The sequence below is a fragment of the Alligator sinensis genome, unplaced genomic scaffold, assembly GCF_000455745.1.
Source record: "Alligator sinensis unplaced genomic scaffold, ASM45574v1 scaffold685_1, whole genome shotgun sequence".
Taxonomy (NCBI): Eukaryota; Metazoa; Chordata; order Crocodylia; family Alligatoridae; genus Alligator; species Alligator sinensis.
The window spans coordinates 801,540-824,787 of NW_005842336.1; the positions used below are offsets into that span (position 1 = coordinate 801,540).

Genomic DNA, 23,248 nt, shown 5'->3' on the forward strand with positions numbered 1-23,248 from the left:
GGAAAGAAGAGAAAGAAGGCCCTTACTTTGTCCCCAGTTATCTTTTCAGCTGTAACAATTGTTAGTCGGGGCTTCTCTTCGTTTGCCTCATGGGACACTAGCCATTAGCATCTCAGCTGGCAGGCAGGGGACACTTTAGTTATGCTGCAGACATTCTTCTCCCTGGAGATGGTAGGAATCATTCATCCAGGAGGCAGCTGCCTTGACATTCTGCATTTCAGACAGAGGAGACTGTTGTCAGATGTGACGCACATCTCCCTGAGCACTGTAGGCATGTCAGTCCTTCCCTGGTTAGATCTCAGCTCATATACTCATAGGGGTGTCATTTCCCACAGGGTCATTGGTCTTATGGCCTTATCTGCCCCAGGATTTTCAAGAACTGCTGGAAATCTTGGGAAGTGCTTAAATACCATGGGATCTTGGAGCGCAGACATTTGATCCTGGTGGTATTTGAGTTCTAGCTGTATAAACACCTGGCTATCGTGGGGCAAGGGTGCCTAAACCTTTGCAGGTTTGTCATCATTGCTTGAAGCATGAATGAGACTGTGTTTACTCAGGGTCCCTTCTGTTTACATGCACACAGGATTAGCCTCTTCAGCAAACCTTTGTGCGTCAAGACGTTCCTCTCAGCATCATATTTAACAGCAACCTCACTGAGTGCTTTGCTGTCCTATGAGAGCACTGAATGAGGAGACATTTGTTAGGATCAGGGAGACACATCCCAGTGGGTCAATTTCTTGTGCCTATGAAATGGAAGAACAGCTACTCAGATTTCCATGTTCCTTCCCTGTTGTCTTTGTTTCTGTTTCATTATTTTTCCTCTGCTAAAATAATAGAAGCATCAATGCTTTAGCTTGCTCATTGAAATCAGTGCCTGATGCTGGTGCAGTTCAGAAACACCTGCTACAAATATGCCATGGATACACTTTGTGCTCTAGGAATTTATTCTAATTTGGGTTTATTTTTTTGCTGCCTTAGTTTGAAAACGAGCTGATAACCAGACTGGACCAAGAAGTTGAAGGGGGTCGAGGGGATGAGCAGTACAAGGTTTTGCTGGAGAAACTGTAAGTGTCCAAAACAGAGATGGCATGCCATTGTCCCCAGAGGACCATGCTAGAATCATAGAAAGTTAGGTTGGAAGGGACCTCAGCAAGTCATCTAGGCCAACCCCCTGCTCAAGGCAGGACCATCCCTAACTAGAACATCCCATTCAAACCTTTGCCTAGCTGAGTCTCAAAAGCTTCCAAGGATGGAGATTCCGCCACCTCTCTGGGTAACCTGTTCCAGTGTTTTACTGCCCTCCTAGTAAGAAAGTTCTTCCTAATATCTAACCTAAACTTCCGTTGCTGCAACTTGAGACCATTGCTCTTTGTTCTGTCATCTGCCACCACTGAGAACAGTCTAGCTCTAGTGGAGTGCATCACTGCATCCCACTTTGTGTGCTGCATCTGGTATCAAGTGCATGCCAGTTCTCTTGGTGTGCCTATTGGTTTCCCACCAGCGCTGCACCAAGTCAGCTCCCCTATATCTATTTTAAGGTGCAGCATGCATGAAGTGGGCATGCCGTGCTTCACTGTGGCAGTCTCTGGCATGCTTATTTCATGGTGAAAATAAGCCAGGGCTCAGTTATGCTAGCTTCTCTATACATGTGTGTAGTAAGAAACAGACCATGCCTTTGAAGAGCATGCAGTCTAAACAAGCATAGTGAGGGGTGGGGTGTGGAAAGCACACAACAAGTCTCATTGTGTGATTAATATATCATACAATGGGTCAGTGGGAAAGGTGAGAATAGAACTTGGGTTCTGGTGAAATGTACTTTGATTTGATAACTACCAGCTTAATGTGAATAACAGGTGTTTGTGGATACTATGCACTCTGTTCTCTTCTAGCTGATAGGTTTCTGATGAACAGGGTGGGGAAGCTTGGACACCTGTTAACAAAGATGCATGCAACTCCATTAAGATACTGTTTAGTAGAAGTACTGTTCAGAGCCTTAATTGAATCTCTCTGTCCTTCTCTTTCTCTCTCTTTCTTCCTCTCTCTAATATGCCTACAGCCTGCTGGAACACTGCCGGAAGCATAAGTATCTGTCAAGTTCTGGAGAGGTGTTTGTTTTACTAGTCAGTAGTCTGTTGGAAAACCTACTGGACTACAGGACCATAATGAATGATGGAAGTAAAGAGAACCGCATGAGCTGCACTGTCAATGTTCTGGTATGGAGAAGGGCTATGATGTCAGTTTATTGACTTATTTTGTGTGGCACAATCATTGGTCAGGCCTGGCAATTCAGAATGAATGTGGCAGGCTTAGCACACCATAAAAAATATTTATTCCTGAATAAATAGGATTTTCAGAAATGCTCAGTATTAAATTTACTCTTTCTCTGTAAAGGTCAGTAGAAATGGCACAACAGGCTTTCCTAGTAGTTAGATTAATACAGAGCATATCTGAAAATCCTATCCTAAACCTTTATGGACCTTAATTTGATCTGTTTCCACTAGAAGATGTTCACGCGGGACTAGCTAAGACAACTCTGAGCAAAGTACAACAGTCCCAATGGAAGTATTTGTTAATGTGGGAAGGGTTGTGAAGTACTGTGAAGGGTCTTCCACCTACCTGTCTCTCTTACCTATTTTCTCCCATCACCTCTGATCCTCACTGCCAGGCATTTGCCTTTCCACAGACCTGCATTATGTGTATTGGCTTCTATTCCATCCAGGAGAACACAGAACAACGTTAGGCTCTCCCTGTGACTTAAGACTGGTGTTTGTGCCTGAAAACTTGCAGAGAACATTTTCCCCAACTTTTCAGTTGGATTAATAAAAGATATCACATTTACTCAAAGAACCTTGTCTGAAAGGTGTGATTTACTTGAGTACGGTGGTAAGGAAGGCCACATAAGTAGCTAAGATGGTTAGATAAGTTGCCTGTTCAGTCTGCCTCCTTATAGATTGACAATTTTTTTTACATTAGCTTGACTTGTTATTTTCTTGGCAGAATTTTTATAAGGAGAAGAAACGAGAGGACATATATCTCAGGTAAACCATTTCGTCTAGTAAAGTCATTTTATTTTTCTTGGGTCTCATTTATGTCTAGTTCAGGGACTTGCATCTCAAATCTCTGCTGGCTTTTTTTTAATTTATCCAGGTATTTGTATAAACTCCGGGACTTGCACAGAGACTGTGAGAACTTCACAGAAGCTGCAAACACTCTCCTTCTCCATGCAGAGCTTCTCCAGGTGACTCATTAAAGGCAATTTTAGTTTATTTTGCAAGGTCTGGGGGAATTTTAACTTGGATAAGGAAGGAAAAAGATGAACAGTGTAAAACTCATGCCACTAAAGACTTGCAAGATCAAAACAGGGGTGCAAAGAATGAGTAATGTGCTATTGTTTCAAACTCAGCCATGGCATAAATCAGTGCTAAATTGTGTGTATGTACTATTAGCAAACACTCATACAACCACACATACATAAATACACGCATACCTACCAGTGCTGAATTTCTTTCCTGGACTGTTGAGGGCGGTGTAGGAGTAGAATAAAGTGGATTGGGGCAGAGTGCTTATTCGTAAGTGTTCCTGTGAATCGTATTGCTGTAAAGTCTTGTTTTCCCAATTCATTTCATGAATTTGGATTTTGTACATATAAATATGCAGCAATTTAATTGGACTTGTTCAAATATTAGTGTGGAAACTCTTAATTGGATTTAGGAATTGCTTATTTCATTTTGATTTAAACTTGCTGCTTATTGACTTGCATGGAAAAATTCCAGGTTTGAACTGAAGGAAGAGCATCTGTGTAGTCCTTTCCTTTGATCAGTTTACATTATCATGAACCAAAGTGAAAGGTACAGCTTTGCAGGCAGACAGATTGCTACAGCCATTTTGTACTACAACCAAATGCCACTTGTCTCTAAAAGTCTCACAATTCTGCTACTTTTGCTTGCTCTACACACACTTGTAACACGTAAGCAAAGAGTTGTACCAGCTTAGCTCAGGTGTTATTTCAAGCTGGTTTACTTAAGCTACTCTTGTCTGTGTAAATCTGTCAGATATTACTTCAGCATGCCAATAAATGTGCGCATGCGGGATAAGCTACTGGTATCAGGTTTCAGATTGATTTAAATATGCCAGTGCCAAAGGTACACTAGTTAAATTGACTTTTTAAAAAACTGATGCAAGTTAAACTGATGCTGTGTCTGTGGGTAAGGTTTTCTACCTGTTTTCAGACCATTTATGCTTGTAGTATAACTTATATTTGCTTGTGTATCACTGCTGATTTGGCTCAGATAAATCCACCCAAGAGTTAGCCCACTCGGTAGACTGTAGTTTGTTGAGCGCATCTTAGGTGTTTTCAGCTGTCTTGTTTTTTTTCTCTTCTTAGTGGTCTGATAAGCCATGTGCCCACTACCTGCTGCAGAAGGACAGCTATTATGTCTACTCACAACAAGAACTCAAGGAGAAACTCTACCAGGAAATTATCTCTTATTTTGACAAGGGCAAGGTCAGTCACTCCATGCAGTTTGAATGGGCTTTGACAGAACATGGGTAAATAATTGAATGGGTGAATTCAGTTAGCAGAAGCTGGATTTCAAAGAAGGGCAAAGGTGGTATCACAGTAGAGCCTATGTATCAATCAGTGAAAAGTTATAGGTTGGGACTGTCAAGAAGGCTTTTGAATTTCAACAGGAACCTAGGAGGCGCATGATTTCTTCTCTCCAGGTCTTAATTTCCCTATGAAGCCTGATAGGGGAAACTGAGGCACAAAGAGAGGAAATTGCCTGTGCATGGTCCAAAATTATCAGTGTTGCCACTAAGACTAATGACAGTGGCCCTTTGTAAATCATCGTGGGTGCATCTACACATGAAATTAACATGACTCAATAAACTCCAGAGTTGTTTGAACTGGAGTCTGCTGCTCTCAGGTGCAGCATCTACACATGTGCCTGGGACAGCAGCAAATTTTGCTGGGGAGGAACAGCCCTGGGCTGCCAGCAGGCTCGGTGGGTCAGCCCCATGCTGTGGGTGGTGTCATGGGGTGGCGGAGACGCTAACTGGGGCATGAGGGTGCTGAAGTGTGGAGCCATGTGGAAGACAGCCACCTGCACTTTAGCACTCTCCTGCCCCAGCCAGCCTCTGTCACTGTCCACAAGTGCATTTTGTCACACTTAATTACTCCATCAGTCACACTTAATTACTTACAGCGGAGTTAATTTACTGCACCCTAATACTGGCATGTATGTAAACAGTGACACTTTACTGCAGCGCTAATTAGTCAACTCTGCAGTAAAGTGCACATGTAGATGTACCCTTTGAGATCTACAGATGAAAATGTATCATCATAATCATAATAAGAAATCCATGTTTAATAAAGAACTACCCAAATTAAAGTTAGCTGACAGTTTATCTGTGGTAAAAAAAAAAAAATGGTTATAACAATCATTCATTTCTGTCATTGTTGCTTTGTTTCTCTTTCCTGCAGATGTGGGAGAAAGCAATCCAGCTAAGCAAAGAATTGGCCAACATGTATGAGGACAAAATATTTGATTATCAGGGGCTTGGTCATCTTTTGGTAAGACGCTTGTTTTATTTGGGATGCTGCATATCAAGTAGTTCAGGCCCAACATATTTGTCATTTATTTAAGCAATGCATATTTTTGCAAAGCTTAATATTAGGAGAATATTTTTATACTTATTTTAAGTTTTAGTTTAGTTATTAGCATAGCCAAGCTGAAAATATCATTTCAGTCATAAAGATGTTTCTTCCTTCTTCATTCTAAACAGTACTCTGATATGTTTAACACTTACCAGACTTGTTTGTCAGTGTTTTCTACACCTGTAGAACAATTTCAGTGCGTCTTGCTGACTGATTTACTTATTGTTACTTGTATTGTGATCACAGCTGGGTGTTCCAGTCCTAAACCAGGACCCTTTTCTGCTGAATGCTTTATAAACCTAGAATAGAAGGTGGTCAGTGCTCCAAGGAGCTTATTGGCTTTTATAACTGCAAAAACACATCCTGTCTTGCTATTCTTTCCTTTGGAAATCATCTGCCCCACTGCTTTCCTGCCAGTGTTTGGTCAGCTTCTTATTGTTTTTGCTTTTTATTTTTTGTAAAATTAGGGGAATTATCCTGAAATCAGAGAAACTACAGCATTGTTTACATGTTTTGAGAGCTAAGAAGGAAAATTGACTCAGTGACCCATCCCAGCCCTAGTGTCCACCATCCAGTGAAAGTGAAGTATAAAAATTAGGCGCACACAATAAACTGCAAAAATTAAATTGGTATATTGTATAAACAGTCATAAGAAACATTTTTATAGATGTTCCCATAGCACAGAGGAAGTAAACAACATTGTAAATATGAGTTTTGGTCTGTCAGTGTCCCAGTGAACTCAGAAATGAAACATTGAGGGTTTCTAATTCTTTTTTCTTCTTCTAGAAAAAACGAGCTACGTTTTATGAGAATATTATAAAAGCAATGAGACCTCAACCAGAATATTTTGCTGTTGGCTACTATGGGCAGGGTTTCCCTTCCTTCCTTCGGGTAAGAATCTTCCAAACACCTGGGATGCTGTAGTGATGGGTGCTACAAGGGATACTAGGGATTGAAGTGCCAGATATTTCTAAGATATTTGGGTACCAAATTTCTATTAATGTGGATGGTGTTTGAGTATCTAATTGAGTATTTTAATATTTAAAAAGCTAAATAACTTTAAATAGCATAACAATTTCAGCCTAAATGCATACTTTCTCATTTATGTTAAAATGAAGGGAATGTGGTAGATTGCAGCTATATGATGAAATAACCTGAGTATTCCTATATGGACATAGAGGAAATGCTGTGCAAGTTTATCTGCACACAGCAATTTCTTTACAAGTATGGTTAGGGTATTTGTCACAGGATTGGTTTTCTTTGCAAAAGAATTGACCCAACTTGAATATGGGTCATAACTGTTTGAGAAGAGTTAGTGAGGTTTAGTCCCACCCAGATACCCCAAACCAAAGACTTTTTCTACTCAAGGTTCCTGTTAGCTGGCTGAATTTTACTGGTGAAAGCAGCCAGCATGAGTCACATAAGCAGGAAGCAGCATGTTGGAAATGTTTCCAACCTGTGTATATTAAAGGGGGAAAACATGCATTTCCAACTGGAGTGGTTTTGAAGGTGCAGGTCCTACAAGGAAGTCAAGTTTAGTCATACCAATTATCTCAGGGTTTGGGGACTGGAATGCCACATGGAATTGATAATCAGAGACTTTCAACTGGTAGGTCAGCCCTTTGAGTCTGCACCATTGCACAGAAGTCACCACTGGTCTTGTGCAGAATGAATTGGTTTCACTCCAGTATTATGTCCACTTTGCAAAATTGCCATTATGTTTGCCCATGTTTTTAGCAGTCCCTGCAGAAGGGCCAGCAATGGCATGGACAATGGAGCTACATCTTCATTCTGAACCTTGGACAGGTCTGGGAAGGATTGGGGAGCCTACCCTGTGTACAGTCTGTACTAGATTTCACTCAACTAAAGAAAAAATATATCGCCAGTGCAGTTCTCTGTAATTCCATAGCCGTGTCAGAGGTTCTTTTTAGATTGGCATTCCTTTATTTGAAATCAAGACTGTAAGCCCATTTAACTTGCTTGTGATATGTATTTTCTTGATAAGTTGACAAAGAATCCTTGACCTATAAGGCTATGGGTGTGGAAAGCATTTTCTTTGCTTTGCATGGTGGTTTTCAGTACCTTGCATCCCTTTCATGGCCTTTCAGAGTTCTACCCCAGTGTCACATCCCTCAAGGCTGAAAAGATGAGCCCCTGCTATGTAACAGGTCAGACTGAATAATCTGAGTGGTTTCTCTGGCCTTTAAACTTATGAATTTGGCACCTTAGTTTACCATAGCTCACTGTACACAGCAGGCTTGATACAGTGCCCCTTCCCAGCACAAGTTGGTGACCTGACAGTGTTTTCAGTGAATAATTTGTGTTGGCTCGCCACTGCAAGGTCTTGTTTCCGATTTTCCATATAGAGTCTTACCAGTTAGATAGGTATTGAAAGGTTCACAACATGTGTTAATATTTTTGTGTGAAATTACTAGAGAACTTGAGTAAACCTAATGATACTTCATATGACAGAATATAGGCTGGAAAAAGGTCACTTATTACCAAGGTTTGCTCCTGTGAATTGACTGTAGCTTTCAGTGCTCCACTATGTTCCACTCCAGCTTTCATTTCTGCTCTTGTTTCTTCCCACTGTGCATCACTCTATGGGTGTGAATAAACATTCGAGCCAAGGATTTACTGTGGAGAAGCTGATCAGTAGCTGTCTAATTGCCCTCTCATATGATTGCCTATGATGTATGAAAACTAAGCTAGGGCAGTTTATCCCTGAACAAAACAAAGGTTAATTGCCATGGCTTATGCAGGAAGTGAGACTAGATGGTTGCAGTGGTCCCTTCTGGTTTTAAAATGTCTGTCTGTACAATAATAAAAATATAAAAGATCATGTTATAAAATATGCAATCCCTCAGATTGCACCCCATCTGTTGGTAGACACACACTCATTTCCTCCTGTTGCCTGCAGAATAAAATCTTTATCTACCGTGGCAAAGAATACGAACGGAGGGAAGACTTCAACCTGAAATTACTGACCCAGTTGCCAAATGCTGAGAAGATGACCAGCACTGCGCCCCCAGGGGAGGAGATCAAGTCTTCTCCGAAACAGTGTATCTTTTAGCTGTGCCTTGGTTTGTCTTATTCCAGACTAACTTCTTCTTGGGATGGTAGGCATTGTCATGCCAGTGCTCTTCTATACATTTTGTTTCCCAGGGATGTATTTGTTAGCAAGGATTTAGCATGCTTCGAAGAGGGATTGGACATTTCCAAAGATAAGAATATCCAGAGTTAATAGATTTAATGCAAACAAAGCCCCAGGAATTTGGAAGAGATACAAAGCCTAGTGCATTAGAGTTCAAGCCAACATCTGTTATAGCAGTACCTGAACTGGGGAGGCAAACAATCCCACGGTTTCCATCTGTGGGTTTCTTTCCACTATACTCAGAAGCAGATAGAGCTGACTAGTGTTAGCAGCAGGATGCATGACTAGATGGACCAGGGGTGTGATCCAGCATTTCCAGAATCTTAATAGAGTAAGCAAAATGCAAAGGGTGACAATGGGATACCTGGAGGGACAGTGTCTCATTTTTGTAGTGTAGTTTACCAGTGTTTGTGCAGAGGTCTGCTTTATTTTTTCTACCAGATGTTGCTTTTCTTTAGAAGTCCATAATGATTCTTGGTATTGATGAAGGGCTCAGGATTAAGAGTCCTAGAGACTGATTTCTGATTCTCTACCCCTCTCTTTATGTCACTATGAACATTGGAAACAAAACTGGTGTGAGACAAGTGGAGAATGAAGCTCTAGACTTCTTTGTTGGCTGTGAGGGTGATCAGCCACTGAAGCCAACCATCACAGAAGTGCTGCGTTCTCTTGATCTCTCTCGGGTTCATATCAGGAGTGGATGCCCTTCTGGAAGACGGACTTTAGTTAACCAGAAGTTAGGGGGCTCTGTGCAGAAATGGAACACTCTGGCCCTGTGTCCTACAAGAGGTCAGACTAGATAATCTACTAGTCCATTTTGGCTTTAAAAGCTATGCACAAAGGCACATCTCGAGTAGTGATACCAGATGCTTCCCCTGCACCAAGCCTGCCAAACACTAAATCCAGTGAGGAAATGAAAATTCATTCAAGACTAAATGTGGTTCTGAAAATGTTGCCTTAATTTCTGCTGCATTTCGGCTGCTTCCTTTGCATCTGTTTGTGTTTGCTGTGGTGGTTTGGCTAGAGGTGAACTTGAACTGCAGATCTGAGCTCTTCCAGAAGTATGGGGGTGTTTGGAGCTGGGGCTTTGGTAACAAAGGGGAGCAGCTGCATACTTTGGATTTGGTACAGACTCCTTTCTGATTCTTACAAACTCAATTTAAAAGGGAAGCCAGTACTAATACCTGCAGTACACCCTTGTTATGGGCAGTTTGAAGATCCTGTGGGTTATTTAACAGAAGTCTGGGGTTGTCATTTAAAACCACTTTTTAAAGGCACTGTTCAGTTTGGGATAGAAGTTATCCCCTTGCTCTGTGAAATTATATAATACCTAGCACTTCTTTGGGTGGTTTTATGAAAGAATTTCAAAATGGTGTTGCAGGGTACTGAAATATCTTGTAAATCACACAAGCACACACCCTCCTATTATGGTGCTAGGAAATAACCTTCTTCTTTTAGTCCCCAAAGTATAAGTCTTGCACTCAAGGGAAATTCTGTTAGCTGGGAATTGTAGGAGATGTTTTATCCCCTCCAGCTTATCCCCCACCTTCATGTATTATCCTGTCAGAGTTCATGGTGCCTTTTGTCCTTAACAGGAATCATTCAGATGTGCAGTGCTTTATAGTGAAGCCTGTGATGAACCTGCCACCAAACTATAAAGACAAACCTGTTCCTGAACAGATTTTGAAGTAATGTTATCTTCTGTCACTTTTTTTTGTTCTCACTTTAACAAGCCTTATCAAGAGCATTTGCCACAGTTTTTCTGTGCCTGATTTAAGAGTTACCTACCTACCTACTGTGGTGGGCACCATTAACAGCACTACATTTGCCAATGTAGAGTGATGTTAGTGTTGCAGCATTTCTTTTTCATGAAGCAAGTATTTAGCAGAGGGGGCATGTTCCTCTCAACCTCATCAAGTTCAGCCACAGAGAGCCTCCTATGTGAACTGACTCTCTTTTCTGGGTCTAAAACCCTGTCTGCCTTGGAACACTGGTTAGGGATAGACACCATTGTATGGCTGCTGTATTATTTTACTTAGCGTGGTACCTAGACAGTCTAACTGCAGATCCAGTCCCTGTGCCTGCCCGAAGATCTCGCAATCTAAATACATTAGGCAGACAGATGGGGTGAGAGAATCTGAGGAAGAGATTGATCCAATTGGCCACAGCTTAATCCTTGTCTACCCTAGGTTTAAAGGCATGGTTCTTTAGTATGGCTCGAGCACAGGTTCTATGCAGTCTATATAGGGAGACTTAATCACGTTAACTATGTTTTGTCCACAGGTATTTCGTAATCGGGTTTAAATTTAGATGTCTGTGCAAAGGAGCAGAAGGTTTGGAGGGAGACAAAGAAGACCTAAATTTCCCTTGCTCAAGTTGCAGCAAGGGAAGGTTAGGTTAGATATTAGGAAAAATTTTCTCACTAGGAGGGTAGTAAAATATTGGAACAGATTACCCAGAGAGGTTGTGGAATCTCCATCCTTGGAGGTTTTTAAGACTTGGCTAGACAAAGCTTTGGCTGGGATGATCTAGTTGGGGCTGGTACTGCTTTGAGCAGGGGGTTGGACTGGATGACCTCCTGATGTCCCTTCCAAACTTCATTTTCTATTATTCTATGATTCTAAGAGTTACTTTGTTCTTCCTCAGTTACTACAGAGCCAATGAGGTGCAGCAGTTCACATATTCCCGGCCATTCCGAAAAGGAGAAAAGGATCCTGAGAATGAATTTGCAGTGCGTCCTTTGCTGTTTGTTCCAAACTCCAGAATACCAACTTGATTCTCTAACCAAAGGAGAATTTTTTTTCCATATTACCTTTCTGTCCATGACATTTCAGAGGTCCTTGCTGCTTTGGTACCTACACAGGATATAGAATGATACAGAAATCAACAAGTCTAGAAGTTTTTCCCTCTTTTTTTTTCTCCACCTGTGGCAACAGGGTTTTATTACTTAAATGTGGAAAGAACAAAGAGCTGCGCTTTATATCAGAGCCTGAATGCAGAGCTTGTTCTGGCAAAGAGGGCCAAAGCTGAGGTCACGCTGCATGTCCACAAACCATAAGTATGAGTATTTCCAGCAGCAGCATCCCTGCATATCCAGTGGGTTGTGACTGTGTGGCATCCCTAAGGAAGACAAGCTCAAATCAGAGAGCATTCTTAAAGACCTCAGCACTTTGAATTCAGTCCAGCACTAGAGGTGGGATTTGCAAGAGTTTGAGCCGTGATGTAGTTCTCTTTGCTGCTTATGAGGCAGGCTATTGCTCCCATATAGTTCTGCGCCGTGTAACCCTAACTGTGTTCCACCTGCCCCTCTACTGGCTGGTCCACATGGAGGATAACAACCTAGAACTGCCCAAGGAGTTACTATGTTAATTTAAGTCCTAAAGACTGTTTTGCTGCTGGAAGATCTAGTTTTTGTTCCCATGTGATTCAGAATTCATGACCTCCACCCTGGGGAGTTGTAGTCCTGTAGTCTGGCCTTATGCCCTAGAGCAGGTGGGAAGTCTATTGCAAAAGCAATGTTTTCCTAGCACTGTTTAATTTTTTTTTTCTATCTATCCCTCTATCCCCCCTTCTCCCCCTTTCTCTAAACAGACTATGTGGATAGAAAGAACAACGTACACAACTGCCTACTCGTTCCCAGGCATCCTTAAATGGTTTGAAGTCAAACAGATTACAACGGTGAGTACTTTGTAGGGGTAGATTACAAGAGAGGTTTTGTATTTCAACATATAGACAACACTTAGGATCAGACCTTTGGTCCATCAAGTCTAGGAGTGACCAGTGTGGATGTTTGCATCTCGTATTGTACCTATCTGCATAGTTCTACGTGCTGACACAAACAAAAAAAAATCCTGGATAATTGTAAGATATCATAGAAGAGAATGCTTTCCCTAATCCAAAGCACCTCGTGCCACTTCACCCTCACAGCAGCTTATGTCATTCAAGCAAATGCTTAAACCAGTGCCTAAAACTGAGGTCGGGTTGAGTTCCTTTATTTCTGTAGGTTACTGGCAGCAGGATATTCAGGGCCACTCCTGTTCTATGATGTGCTGTCAGCCTCTGCCAGTCACTGATGGGTTGAAATTTGCATAGCAGGTAGCAGGTATTTCATAACGTTGCATTCAGCAGGTATCAGGGAAGATTTACAGTTCCCTATGTGTTTACCATTCAGGAGGAGATAAGCCCCTTGGAGAATGCCATTGAAACTATGGAGCTAACCAACGAGAAGATCAGCAACAGTGTCCAACAGCATGCCTGGGACCGGGCCCTTCCTGTGCACCCGCTCTCCATGCTTCTGAACGGCATTGTGGACCCAGCTGTCATGGGTGGATACACCAATTATGAAAAGGTCAGCTGGCTGCATTCGGGGCTTGTGCATCCTTCAGAATAGTTAAAATACCAGTTCTGCAGGTAGAGTTAGACCACGTCAGGTGAGTGAAGCAAGGCTTCTGCCACTGCTCGGCAGAAGACATGTTGTTGACACTCCTGTACTTTCTGCTGCTTTAGCAGTTCTTTCTGGAACTAGTTCCTTCTCTGAGAGGATTTGGCACTGTAGTGGAACTGCAGCCTGGTCCCAGAACTGTTGGCAGAGATAGATAAGAATGGACAACGGCCTATGATTTAGGAGCAATGGGTTTATTTCCCTGCTTGTATTTACACCTCGGGCAAATCATTAAATCTGTGTTCTTTAGTTCCCTAGCTGTGATATTCTCTTAGCCTTTTCCTTATCTGCTTATTGTCAAAGAAGAAATGGTAAGAGCACAGGTAAAGGAGACAGGTTGGTTGGCCTGGAACTTGGGAGACCTGGCTCAGTTTACTCCTGTGCTACAAGTGTCCTATGTGGCCTGTGGCAAGTCTTAGCTTCTGTCTGGCCCAGGGATAGCAACACTGTCCTGCCTCTCAGGGGCTTTGGGTGGAAAAAATATATTAAAGATTGTAAGGGTTTCAAATATTACTGGGAATGCAGTACTTTAGCTAGCAAATTGATACACATATCTGGATTTTAATACTATAAAGTGATTAGTGGTGAAACGCACAGGGATTTTGAAAGCAGTTCCTGCCTAACTTTCAAAGTATATTTTACCTAGATAGTGCCATAGTAAAGAGAAGTCTGTTTGGAATAAGAACATATTTCTCTCCCTTCCTAGTTTTTACATTTGTTGCTGTGGCGTATCTCTCTCTTCTTAATGATGTTGACCTGAGTGATGTTGACCTTAATCACGTTGACCCTTTGCCTCACCATGTTGCAAGTCCTAAATAATGCCATTCCTTAGCCTAAAGATGACTCAGTATATGGTGCGAAAAACGCCTGATTTTCAAAAATGTTTGTCCTATGAGATGAAGCATAACTGTTAAAGAGGATTGGGTTACAATTATCCCCAGTGTAAATCTGCTGATTCCAGAGAGGTTGAGCAGTCCACTAGGGATGAATCAGGACAAACATATTCTCATTTTATGAATTAAAGTTGACACTGAGTTCAGAATTACGAAAGTGGGAAAGCAGTTAAAAATGAGGAAGCTTAGAGTAACTGTGACCGCATCTGGAAATACTCATATTTTTTTATTCATATTTTCCTACCTTTCGGCTTTTGTGGGCAGCTGGAATCTTGAGTTTAATTGTTTCCTTGTAGCTGAAAGCCAAAAGGCTGATTTGACTATGGGCCTTCTTTTTTTCATTTTAATAATTAAACACTCAGGAAAAATCTACTTGGGCTTAACTTTGCATTCTTTTCACAGGCTAACCTCCTATTGACATCAGTGGGTGATTCATTTGTTCAGTATGTTATCACTAGGCCCACAAACCCATGTGCACGCAGTTCAGTTAAGGGAACCCAGGCTGAAATAGGACAGAGCAACATGTTCAAAGTAGATGAAAAGTTATTGAGTATTGTGCCTAGGTACTGTCTTAAAATTGCTTATCCCCTCAGCAGTAATCGTAAATTTTGAGACTAAGTTCAGTCAATATTTGAATTAGTGGAATTTTGGTCATGCTTTAAGGCTGCTGATCAGGACAGGACTCGAACATTTGCTCAATTTTATGCATATACTTAAATTCCATTGATTTAAAAGTAAGTACCTACTTACCTTTTGGAGTAGAGGTACTTCACTGAACAAGGGTGTCACTAAAAATCTCAACTTCATATTAACAGTGGAGTTGCTACTAATATATCCATTAAAAAAACACTTACGGAACTATGCTGTCCTAGGTGATCCGTTCTTTATATGGGGCTTTGATTTTTTTTTCAGCATGGGGAAACACTGGCTTCTTTACTGTTCTTTGACCAGTAGAGATCTTTGTCTCTTGCTGTTGGTATCCTTGAGGACCAGAGCTGCTTAAAAATTATATCATCCTTAATGCTTTTCTCTTTGTTTTCAGGCCTTTTTCACAGAGAAGTATGTCCAAGAACACCCTGAAGACCATGATAAAATTGAATTGCTTAAACAATTAATTGCTTTACAGGTAATGTAATGGGACAGTGTGTGTGGTGTTTGCCCAATATTTTTATTTTTGAGCAACACAAGGAGAAAAAAATGTTATATGAACAAATAGCAATGGTGTTATAGTAGCTAGTTACTTTAAATAGTATTGTAGTGCAATGGCTAATTGTCCAAAAGACTGAAGTAATCCTATAGAACAGTACACCAGTATTCTGGAATATACTGTCTTTTTCAGGGAGATGTTTCTAGTTAAATACACATCCCTCCCTCTTTTTTCCCTGTCTTAACTCCCCAACTTTTTTGTAGTTTGGTCTGTTGAAAAGTCTTGCAGTCTGAGCCACATAGCCTTGTGTGGGAATGAAAATCACGGACATTTTAATGAAAAGTCTATCCCAGTAGAGTATCAACCAGTTCCATTTCTCCTAGTTTCCACTTCCATATGGTGGAACCAAGTCAGAGCTACTATTTTGGAGATTGAAGGAATGGCACCCCCATGTTTTATATAGTAAATACTACAAACATGCAGTACAATGTGTATATAGAAGAAAAAGGAGGTAGGGCATGTGAATGTCAGAAAGAAAAAAAAACCTCCTGCCTGATCCCTCCAGAAATCACCTTGCATGCTGAAGCATGAAAGTTACCTTTTTTCATAGTAACCTTTGTTTCCTGGCATTTTGCTGCTGCTTTCAGATGCCACTGCTAGCAGAAGGGATTAGGATTCATGGTGAGAAACTGACTGAGCAGCTGAAGCCTCTGCATGACAGACTGACAACCTGCTTCAAAGAGCTGAAGAATAAAGTGGAGAAGCTCTATGGTGTGATAACTCTGGTAAACGTGTCTTGTTTGTTTAGCATGGTACTTTTAAAGAGACAAAACCAAATGCACCTGCAGACCTAGCATCTTCTCCCAGTGTGAATCTGAGCTCTGTTTAACATTCTCTGCAGCCTTCTTCCCTTACCGAGCGGAAGCAGAGCAGGTCGGGCTCTGTAGTGCTGCCCTACATCATGTCTTCCACACTGAGACGGCTGTCTATCACATCTGTGACTTCCTCTGTGGTCTCAACATCCTCCACCTCATCTGAGAGCACCTCCTCCAGGCCAGGATCAGATGGGTGAGTAGCCAGCCATTTAAAAATGTTACATGTTTGAGGTGTAGGAATGGCTTTTATGAGTTTAGGCTATTTGAATATAATCTCATGGAAAGGTGCTTCCTAACGTCCTTTGAATTTTTAAGGTAAGATTTTATCTTAGTGACAAATTATAATAAGACACAGATCTTAGAGGGGACTCGCACATTTCCACAACCAACTTACTTCTGAACCAGGTGTGGCTGGTGAACTTGGAGACAGGTGGGGCGGGTGACATGGTGGGGGAGGGGAATTTGCAGGGGGCTGAATGCATGCGTGCCTGGAGGAGCTGCTGGGCTCTGATTGTCCCACGACCCACCCTGGCCAGGGCCCCATTCACTGTGAATGGAGCCCTTGCCGGGCCGGGTCATGGGACAATCAGAGCCTGGCGGTTTGTCTAGGGGCATGGTGTGGGAGAGCCGAAGGGGGAAAATGTGCCCCGGCTCTGCTGCGGTGCGCGCGGCAGCATGGAGCCGGCCCTCCCCCTCCCCTGGATGAGCCACCCGTGGTCCCATCCTGCTCCCCACTGGGGCCATGCAGCCACATATTGCAGCCCCAGCCCTGCCTAGATCCCTCCCTACAGGGGCCTCAACCCCCTTCTCCCCCACTTACCTGCTAGAGCTGCTCTGCAGGCTGCCTGGGGCCACGTGCATGTCTCTGCACGTGGCACCCCCTGTCTTCTGCCTTCCTCCCAACAGCTCTTTACCTGGGCTGGGGCATCAGTACAGGTACCCTGCTGCCTGCTTAAACAAGTGGTTATTGTGATCCATTCTAACTGTTGAAGTGTTTCTACTGCACATGAACCATTGGGGCGGTAAGGAGATAGCCCAAAGGTGCACATATGCGTAGTGGGCTGGACCAGCCTGCATAATCATGACATGGTTGATCATGTCTTTTGAAACTGGTGGGGCAGCACCCTATTGACCTGCTGCCACTGTCCCGAACCAGTGCTGTGCCTCAGCTAATTCGCTCTTCGAGCAGCATATCCACTAAGATAGCTCTGCCACTTCCCATACCAGAGCTACTGTGCAGTGCAACTGGCCACAGAGGAAATTGGGGCAGGTGGGTGTGGGGCCAACCAACCTGCTCCTTCCTCCATATCCAGTCTTGCAGTGCACATACAGGTTGAGAAACACTGATTTAGTCTGTTGATGCCCAAATTGCGTCTGCAGCAAGCTTAGTTAGTCATGGAGCATTAGTTCTGCCTCTGTTTCCAGCTGCAAAATAGCAGTAAAATAAGTTAGCCAATTTAAATCCTGTCTGATGTGACTTGTCCATGTAAGTATTTGAAGCTGTAATTACCACAGGGCCTAGGTGACTTAACCAGGGTCCTAGAGCATTTCCATGGCAGATCCCCTTCTCCCAACTCCCATTGCCCTATGCACTGGACCACACTTCACTCCATGCATAATGTATAATGCACCTGGATGGTCTTTCCTAAAGCATGCGAGTACCTTTGGAGCACGGAAATCTTGTGCTCCTTACTCAATTTTGCACAGTAATCCCTTAAATACAGTAAAAGTTTATGGCCTGCTTGCAGACAGGGGAAGAAAGGACAGAGTAAATGCTAACAGCTTTTGTTTTGTTGTTTCTGCGTGGGCTGTAGATCCATTCTTGAGCCTCTCTTGGAAAGAAGAACTTCATCTGCTTCCAGGTCTGAGGAGCTGCCTGTCAAAGAAGATGGTGATAGCCGGATTAACAAATTCAAGCGGAAGGACTGGAGTATTAGCAAGTCTCAGGTTATTGTGGAAAAGGAGCCAGACAATGACTTGACTTCCAAAATGGTAAAATCCTAGTACTGAAGTCCATAGTGAGTTGTTTGTGTTTCCTTTTCTTTCACTCGTGCTTGTTGTTAGGATCTCCGTTTAATACTAGGAGGGGTTCAAATACCAAAAGCCTTGGAAAGCAATTACTTTACTTTTGTTTGGAAAACTTGTCATGGGCCACACTGTGGTTTGACTTCAAGTAGACTTCAAAAGTTCATGTTTAACTTCATCATGGGGGCACAGAAGGGAATTGGTGAGGTTTTATTCACCAAGGCTCCCCCGGAGGTTACAAGAAATAATGGCCACAAGCTAGCAGAGAGCAGATTTAGACTGGACATTAGGAAGAACTTCTTCACAGTTCGAGTGGCCAAGGTCTGGAACGGGCTCCCAAGGGAGGTGGTGCTCTCCCCTACTCTGGGGGTCTTCAAGAGGAGGATATGCATCTAGCTGGGGTCATCTAGACCCAGCACTCTTTCCTGCCTATGCAGGGGGTCAGACTCGATGATCTATTGAGGTCCCTTCCAACCTTAACATCTATGAATCTATGAAAACAGGCAGTGAGTCTTCAGTTGGGGCCTACACCTTTCAAGTGCTCAGCAACCTGTCTCACACAAATGGAGGACAGTTTCAGGCAGCCAGCACCACTGCAGAATTGGTTCCTTTGTATTCATATAACCAGCTGCATCTTAGCCACTCAGAATTAGCTCTGCTTCTCACATACTGACTTATCTTGCAGAGGTGTGATAAGAATTTATTCTGCTTCTCAGAGGTAAGTAGGCCAGGTGCACTTCTCAGCAAACATGGCTAAGAACTGTTTTCAGTTCAGGAGCTAGCTTAGGTATATGTTTGGTACTGTGTAGATGTACCATAACTGTCTCGTGATCATTAATGAGTAGACCCTTATGGCGTCTCTGCATGTATTTCCATTTTGCAGAGGGATTTTCAAGGAAAGAAGAAAGACTTTCCAAAAGTAGAATATTGGTGTCTTAAATCCCACAAGTGCCCCTGAAAATCTTAGCAGAGATGTCAGGTAACATGAACCAAAGACTTATAGAGAGTGTGTCCAAATTGACAATTGGACCCCAATTTCCAGAGTTCTGGACCTGTAGGATTCCTTGAGTAAGACCACTCTTGATCTGTGGGAACAAAATGGAATGAGACCTGCAGTCCTTTAGATGGAATGACGCACACAGTCACTCCCAGTCCTGCTTCCAAGGATTTTCCAGATGATTCACAGAACAGGTAGATCAAATACAGCCACTTTCTACTTTGAATTTTCTTTGACATAAAAAATGTTGTCCTCCTTTAATGGATATATTGAGATGGTTTAAAAAGAACCCATTATTGGGTGTGTCTACACAAGATGCTTTACTGCACAGTAGCATAGTTTACTGCACAGTAAGCATATGCATCTACACGTGCATGCGCTTACTACGCAGTAAACTTGGCTAATCATGAGTAAATTTGCTACCTGCAAATGCAAGTAGCAAATTTTACTTGTGATTAGTTACTGTGCAGTAGTGCCTGTGTAGATGCATGACCAGGAGCAAATGTGCTCCTGGTCAGCTGGCCAGTAGGAAGTGAGAGATTGCTCCCTGCCCCTGAGAGCTGACTGCTGCCAAGTTGGGCTCCACCATCAGAGCCCAGGCAGGGACTATGTACCCCTGCCCCAGCAGCAGGGAGCTCCAAGCCCCCTGCTCAGATGCTCAGAAATCACAACTGGGGGCAGGGTGGGGGGACTGGGAGATCCTTATCTTCCAGCTCCGCAAACAACGAACTGGATAAAAAGTGCAAGCGAAGAACTGGATAAGCATTGTTTAAAAAGGATATTGCTGTAGCCAACACCACTAGTAAAGTGACAATGCTGATAACATTTTCAGTGGGATCTCGTTAAGTATCAGTGGGTGTGTCTACACATGCATTAGATCTGGGAGCAGTTTATTCCTGGGCAGATGCCTTAACATGCAGGGAGGAGGGAGCAGTTTGCTGCTAATGGCAGCAAACTACTCCTGCTTCCTGGGGCCCTGCAGTGGACCCCTGCCATCACCCCAGGGAGCTCTAGGCTCCCCCTGAATACTACTAGCCCAGAGGCTGGCAGGGAGAATCAGGCCAGGAGACAGCTGTCTTCTGGCTGGGGTGGGACATTGCTCCCTGGCCCCGGGGGGGGACTGCCTGCTGCCAGGGAAGGAACAATGTCCCCCTACCCTGGCAGCAGGGAGCTCCTGGCCCTGGCTTCCTGATTGAGGCAGGGGACTTGGAAAGAGGTGCAGGGGAGGGACAGGTCCCAGACCCCTGCCTTTAATTTGCTGGTGGGGCAGCTAGCAGTGAGCCCCCAGCTTGGGAAGGGATTCCCCACCTGGGAAAGAGCTTGCTGCTAGTTGCCCCACTGGTGGATGGGGCAGAGGGCTGGGACCTGCCCCTAGGGCAGGGGGCTGGACTCAGCGATTTTCCAAGGTCCCTTCCAGCCCTAATGTCTATGAAATCTATGACCTGCCCCACCCCTGCAGCTCTTTCCAAGCCTCGTGCCTCAATTCGCCGATCAGGGCACAGGGCTGAGACCTGCCCCTGACCAGAACAGTTCCCAGCCCTCGCTTCATGATGATCACAGGGTGGGGGCTGGGGAGTCTGTTCCCTGTTCGGCTTTGTCATCATGGGATTCCCTGCCCAGCCAGGGGCTGGCTTCTAGCTGCCCCACCAGTGGATCAGGGCAGGGGGCTGACACCTGTCCTTCCCCTGCAGCTCTTTCCAAGTCCCCTGCCTTAATCAGAGGGATAGGCCCAGGAGCTCTCTGCTGCCAGGGCAGGGGGACATTGTTCCCTCCCTCCATTGACCAGGAGACAGCTGTCTCCTGGCCCTGTTCTCCCTGCCAGCCCCTGGGCTAGTACCCACAAGGAGTCTAGAGCTTCCCCCTGGTGGTGGCAGGGGCCCATTGCAGGGCTCCAGGAAACGGGGGTAGTTTGCTGCCATTAGCAGTTTACACTAGGAGTTTGCAGCAAACTGCCCCCACTTCCCTGGACATGTAGATGCTTGCCCGGGAGCATTTGCTTGCAAGTAAATTGCTCCCGGATCTAATGCATGTGTGGACCCATCCACTGATACTTGCCAAGATCCTTTCGAAAATGTTAGCAGCTTTGCTTCTTTCCTAGTGGTGTAGGCTATAGCAATATCCTTTTTGACATTGCTTATCCAGTTCTTTGCTTGCACTCTTATGTTTCACCTGAATGCACCTTTCTCTCCTGTATGTGGCTCTTCTAGAGCATGTTGATGCCTTTTTGACAGGTTTGGTTATTCGATACGTGTGCAGCAACCTTGCCGACTTCCAAAGGTTTTGTTTACTCTGTTTTCCCTCAGAGCACGTCGGGAAAAGCGCAGAGGCCAAAGAGTCTTCAATTAGGAGACAACAGACTGACACTGCTTCAGGGTTCCTCACTCCAGCAGTCAGCACCACTCAGTCCACCAGCGATCACTCCCAAAACCCTGAGAACCCAAAGTAAGTCCTGTAGCACTACAGCTTGCTTTCCGCTTCTGTCTGCACAGGGTCTGTGATGAAAGAAATTACCCTGTATTTGCAGAGATAGCTTTACAGCTCTCTGTGCTAGTGCCAACTTTAAAGATTGCTGCGAGGAGAGGGAGAAGCTAGTATAAAAGTTTTATTGAAAGGAATCTTGATTTCCTGTTTGCATTGTTAATGTGCTTTGTGTTGCCATGTGTCCTCAAATAACATTGGCCTATTACATGCAACACATTAAATTGTAATTAAACTTTTCATTAACAATGATTTTGAGCCATTGGGTCTAAGCCAGGCCCGGGCCTCAGCCTAGTTTTCCATGATTTGAGGGAACAGATGTTGCTCATTAAGCATCTGAGTGAATTACCAGCACAAATTTTTGCGGGCACCTGCAGGATCAGAGGAGGCCTCTGAAAATTGGGCCCAGTGACTCTATCACAATAGCATGTGTTTGGTTTATAGAGCCAGCTCCCCTTCTCTCTTACACCACAATAAACTAGGACAATCCCAGGGAAGTCAGTAAATTTTGTGAGAACCAAACTAGTCCAAAAGACTTCTTTTTAAACAGGTTTCTGGTTAAAAGTGTTGACCAAGGCTGCACTCTTTTTCTTCCTAATCAGAAAATTTCCGGTTCCAATTAGTTCTTCAACACTGTCTTGTGACAATATACTTCATAAGGAAACATAACTAGGTTTCTGTGATTTCATCTGATACATTAAAAATGGTTGAGAGAGAAGAATTTTCTCTTAATAGGTTAGGCAAGTCACTTCTGCTTCAAATGAAATGCAGTTATACGATATAAGGTAAACGTATAACAAAAGGCTCATTATTAAAAACTTTCCCAATTCCTTGATGTGTTTCTTGGATCTTCTGCTTTATGCCATGTTTAAAAGGGAGAGAGGTTTACATTTGAGGGCTGAGTTTCCTCTTACACTGACAAAAAACAAGAATAACTTCACTGAAGTCTGAGGTAACCCAATCTAAAGCCTGTATGGAAAGAGAGTTAAATCTTTTTTTCTCAAATGCTGAGAGGCTGTATTGTAGAGGCATCCTGAGCCTCTGATTCACTATGTAATTCAGATGAGAGAATTTGAAAAACATTTTCAGGAAAAAACCCACAAGATGTTGAATTATGAGAGGTATGTGAAGCGAATCCAAAAACTTGCAGAGCAAAAAAGCATTGTCACTGGTAGCGGGATAACTCCCCAGAAATTCTTCAGAAGTTTGAATTCTTCTCTAGCCTGTCGGTAGGAGTTAAAAATCAAAGTGACTTCTCAGATGAAAGCCAATGTAGACAGGAAACCCCTCTGAACATTTCAGCTGTGATAATGGATTCAATTTTCTGTTCTCCCAGGCATGCATTTTTGACATGGGTTTACATTCATGTTCTGAACATAGAAATCTTCTGGGCCTTTTGAAGTTAGGGGAATTTCAAGTGGGATTCCAGTCTGACACATCTGTTTAGGTTTATCTGCTAAAATACTAAGAGACCTGTTAGCAGAGTTAGAGCACCAAACAGAACAGAATGATACTCCCTTAAAAATCACATGTGGTCAGCCCTGTTCCATACACCCCCCCCCCCCCCCCGCTCCCCTCCTCC

The 23,248-nt window shown here is 43.4% G+C and overlaps 2 protein-coding genes across 2 annotated transcripts in view; one reads left to right on the plus strand and one right to left on the minus strand.

Moving 5' to 3' along the window:
* DOCK5 (dedicator of cytokinesis 5) overlaps positions 1–23,248 on the plus strand; it is a 128,171-nt gene that overhangs the window by 102,546 nt on the left and 2,377 nt on the right. The window contains exons 35-51 of the mRNA XM_006028706.3: positions 979–1,064; positions 2,057–2,213; positions 2,998–3,038; positions 3,148–3,238; positions 4,385–4,504; positions 5,483–5,572; positions 6,443–6,547; positions 8,577–8,718; positions 10,417–10,498; positions 11,457–11,541; positions 12,402–12,488; positions 12,982–13,158; positions 15,187–15,270; positions 15,939–16,076; positions 16,193–16,359; positions 17,981–18,158; positions 21,492–21,630. Of these exons, the coding sequence (XP_006028768.1) occupies positions 979–1,064; positions 2,057–2,213; positions 2,998–3,038; positions 3,148–3,238; positions 4,385–4,504; positions 5,483–5,572; positions 6,443–6,547; positions 8,577–8,718; positions 10,417–10,498; positions 11,457–11,541; positions 12,402–12,488; positions 12,982–13,158; positions 15,187–15,270; positions 15,939–16,076; positions 16,193–16,359; positions 17,981–18,158; positions 21,492–21,630 (1,969 nt within the window). The remainder of the gene's footprint in view (positions 1–978; positions 1,065–2,056; positions 2,214–2,997; positions 3,039–3,147; positions 3,239–4,384; positions 4,505–5,482; positions 5,573–6,442; positions 6,548–8,576; positions 8,719–10,416; positions 10,499–11,456; positions 11,542–12,401; positions 12,489–12,981; positions 13,159–15,186; positions 15,271–15,938; positions 16,077–16,192; positions 16,360–17,980; positions 18,159–21,491; positions 21,631–23,248) is intronic.
* GNRH1 (gonadotropin releasing hormone 1) overlaps positions 17,972–23,248 on the minus strand; it is a 24,268-nt gene continuing 18,991 nt past the window's right edge. The window contains exon 4 of the transcript XR_003095257.1: positions 17,972–18,042. The gene's annotated coding sequence lies outside the window, so the exon portion shown is untranslated. The remainder of the gene's footprint in view (positions 18,043–23,248) is intronic.